General features: G+C 68.5%; 2 protein-coding genes across 2 annotated transcripts in view; one reads left to right on the top strand and one right to left on the bottom strand.

Moving 5' to 3' along the window:
- PFL1_04159 (uncharacterized protein) overlaps positions 1–985 on the top strand; it is a gene marked incomplete at both ends in the record, with an annotated part of 1,398 nt that extends 413 nt beyond the window's left edge. Inside the window, one exon of the mRNA XM_007881683.1 lies at positions 1–985. This exon is cut by the window's left edge and continues 302 nt beyond it. Within this exon, the coding sequence (XP_007879874.1) occupies positions 1–985 (985 nt within the window).
- A 191-nt stretch (positions 986–1,176) lies between these two features.
- Positions 1,177–3,729, bottom strand: part of PFL1_04158 (uncharacterized protein) — a gene marked incomplete at both ends in the record, with an annotated part of 5,135 nt that continues 2,582 nt past the window's right edge. Inside the window, one exon of the mRNA XM_007881682.1 lies at positions 1,177–3,711. Within this exon, the coding sequence (XP_007879873.1) occupies positions 1,177–3,711 (2,535 nt within the window). The remainder of the gene's footprint in view (positions 3,712–3,729) is intronic.

Raw genomic sequence — 3,729 nt, 5'->3', positions numbered from 1 at the left:
CCACGACGCCGCCAACGTGCGAGACGCGCGCAACGCCATGCTGGTCAACCGCGAGCTCGGCGATGCGCGCAACCGCCGCCTGTTCTGGGCCAACCAGTGGTTCCGCATCGGCCCGGACGTCGGCGGCTGGGACGACGTCGAGATGGCGGCCCGAAGGATGCGCGGCGTGCAAGCGGTCAACGTCCGCGTCGATATCCGCACGACGCAGCTGCGCGCCGGGCGCGATGGCGCACCGCCGATGCCGCGCAACATCCAGGCGCAGCTACACCACAACCACCAGGTGCGCGAGCTCGACATCGGCAGGTACACGGAGCTCGTGGCCCAGATCGTCGAGGCGATCTTCGAAGGCTGCGATGGCCAGCTCCGGCACCTCTCGTTCCGCCTCGAGGACCTGGTCCTGCTCCACGAGGCTCACATCCTGGCGCCGCAACGGCTGCCCAACCTCGTCACCGTCACCGTCCGCCTTGACGGAAACCGGCTAGCCGAGGAACAGCAGACATCCGTAGTCTACGACCTGCTGCGCGACTTCATCCAGGCGATGCGGAACCGCAACGGCCGGGCATTCAACGTCATCCTCCGGTACGGGCCCGAACTGCGCGTCGACCAGGCCGACTGGATCGAAGAATTCTGGTCGATGTACTTGCGGCCCGAGATGCCTGGCGTCCACCTCTTCCTCGAGGGCGGCGCAGAGCCGGACGATCGGCTCGTCCAGTTCCTCCGCAGGAACGGCCACTTCCACCTCATTGAAGGAGGGAACGAAGGCGGTGCAGCAGTGGCAGCAGTGGCTGCAGTGGCTGCAGCGGCAGCCATGGAGCCGGTTCGAAGGCCGCGTGCCAGCGTCGTCCGCGGAATCACGTTTGCGGGCGTCGCGCTCCTCATCATCGCCGCGCCGCAGTATGTGCCCGCCATGTCGCTTGCCGTCGCCCTGGGTCCGATGAGCTGGTCGGACCTCATGACCGCCATGTCGCTGGACCTCGCGGCTTGAGCACGCCGCGCGTGGGATCGACGCACGGTCTCGACCCTCTTAGTGCAGGCAGGCAATGTAGAGCAGGGTAGGGGAGGCGCAATGGCCTCGGCACGTCTCGATGGTTCGTTATTGCAATGAATGCATGCATGCATATCTTTCCAGGTATCGTGCAATATGTGGCATCTGTCGCCGCAGTCGGGACAGCGACCTCAGAGCACGCCGACGGCATCGCGGCGCGCCGGGATGAGGTCCTCGTCGAGGTTGTCCTCGACGTCGCTTTCGGGAAAGGCGAGTGAGGATCCAATGGCCTCGAGACCTCCGTCGATGTTGCCAAAAAAGCTGCCCGTCGACGAGAGCGGCACGCTGATCCGCCTTCCTTCGCGTTCCCGCTCGACATCGTCCAACTCCTCACCGTCGCCGCCGACGTCACCGCTGCCGTCATGGCGGCGAAAGTCCATATGCGGTCGCTCGTGGTAGGCTACGTCGGGAGCGGTACCGAACGACGCGGTCGGCGCTGCAAACATGTCGTCGCTGAGCAGGTCGTGGCCCTCGGTCGAGGAGCGTCCGCCGTAAGAGCCGTTGGACGCGTACGACGCCGGTCGGCGCAGCGAGGCGGGCATCTCTTGACCCGTCGCGGGCGCCTCCGACACGAGTTGGTCCAGAAGCTGCGACGTCGAGATTTTGGTGCCGGCTCCAGGCCCAGGCGAAGGCGGGGGTCGGTCCTCTGCCGTCGCCCCGATGCCTCTATCCTCGGCAAGCCCACCGTCCAGCATGCCGTGGCTCGTCGGTAGAACTAGCGTGGGCTTTGACGCCTGGCCGCTGATGCGCGAAGACGACGATCGCCGGCCGGCCGCCGTTACCGTCGAGTCGCGTGCGATGGACCCCGTCGTCTGGGCGGTGACCGACGACGAGGTCGAGGTCCGGTTCTTGGTAAAGCGCTTGGAGCGGACGATGCCGCTGCTCGACCGCATGCGTGCCTTTGCGACCGGAGCCACGGCGGAGTCGTCGGGAGGCGAGGTCGGCACGCCGATGGGCTCGTCGTGCAGCTCATAGCGAGTCGGCGAGGCGACGGGCGCGTCAAAGGCGTCCGGCTCCTCGGCCTGCGACTCGAGCAAGACCGGGCCGGGTTGCTCCGGCGGAGGCCGCGGTGCCGCCCTTGGCTTCTCAAAGATCGAGGTGCGCTTGTCGCTCGGGGCATCCTCGCTCGTCGACGGCACCGGCACCGGCTTGTCGCTCAGCTCAACGCCCTCTCCGCTGACCCACGACTCGGGCTCTGCCAGGATCTCTGCGGCGGCCGACGACGTGCTGAACGCAGCGCTGGTGGCCCTGCTGCTCTTGATCGAGCCCGAGACCGAATTCGAAGTGGAGCCGATGGTTGACGAGCTGCCACGCTTGCGGTGGCTGGCGGCGGCGGCGGGCCGTGGCCGGGTGATGGTGGAGCCTGATCCGATGCCGCTGGCGCCGCCGCCCGAGACGAGCGGGACGTCGGACGAGCTCGATACTTCGCCAAACTTGGGCCTGTGTTCCGCCGCAGCGGCCGCACTGCCGCCGCCGGTGGTTGTCGTCGCCGAAGCATCTCCTGCGGCGGCGGCCCGCACTTTGGCAAAGGCTCCAGCCGACACGGTACCGTCAGCGCTACCCATCAGGCCGACGGGGCCCGACATGGAGCTGAGCGGGCTGACGGCGGCCAGCTCCGGCGGGATGATTGGCACGATGGCGGCGGCACTCGTTCCGTTGAGGCTCGACAGAGATGACAGCTGGCCGACGGCATGGCTTGCCAGGCTCGTGTTGGGCGAGTCGATGCCGCCGCTGTGGCCGCTCCCCGTCTCCGAGGGCGTGGTCGAGCTGCGACCGCTGAGCGAGCCGGCCATGCTGCTGTCCCTTCCCGTCCGGCTGGTCGACCGCGAGCCGTTGGCAGCGTGGGCTAGCGGGCCGGTCGAGACCTTGCGGCTAGGCTCGTCGTCGAGGTTGTGGGTACCGCTGCTGCTGCCTTCGCGCGGGGGCCTCGCCGACTGGCGCAACAGCAGCGGCTTGGGACCCGCGCCGCGCACGCTTCCCGCGGGGCTCTCAGTGCGCTGCCGGGGCAGAATGCCGAGCTTGGCGGCGGCACGCAGGCTGGGCAAAGGCAGCGATCCAAACCCGCCCTCGCTGTTGGGGTCGCTGAGGGTAGGCGAGCCGATCCCCCTGTGCCTGCCGTTGGCGTGGCTGTAGGCCAGGCTCATCCGCTTGCCCATGGAGTCAGTATACTCGGTGCGGCCGGCGGGGCTGTTGGACACATCCGGCAGCGGGAAGTCGGGCATCGTGTCGCGCGACCACCGGGCCATGTCTGGCGTCTGCGGAGAGCCTCCGCGGCCCATGATGGCGCTCGAGGCATCGCTTCCGGAGCGCGCCTTCTTGAAGAAGCTGGCGCCCACCGCGCCAAGCGAGGGCATCTTTGCTGGCGTGAAGGGCGGCTGCTCTGGCTCGGGAGACGTTTCACGGCTGCCGCCACCGAAGCTGGCGAGCGCCTTGGCAGTCAAGTTGGTGCTGGCCTTGGAAAAGTTGGCTGCCGCATCGCTGCTCTGGATCGCCTCGGCGTAGCGCTGGAACACGCCGCCGACCGAGGGGCGCGACGGCGTCGAGGCGGCCGATGCCCAGCCCGAGCTGCCGCGCGAGGTGTCCGGGCTGCCGCCATCGGGCGTGCCCTGGAGGGGACCGGCGCCGGCGCTGAAGTTTCTCGTCATGGAGCCGAACCAGCCGGCGCTCTTGGCCGGAGTCAGGCC

This window comes from Pseudozyma flocculosa, assembly GCF_000417875.1.
Source record: "Pseudozyma flocculosa PF-1 unplaced genomic scaffold scaffold00013, whole genome shotgun sequence".
Classification (NCBI taxonomy): Eukaryota; Fungi; Basidiomycota; class Ustilaginomycetes; order Ustilaginales; family Ustilaginaceae; genus Pseudozyma; species Pseudozyma flocculosa.
This window is presented reverse-complemented; position numbering and strand designations above follow the sequence as displayed.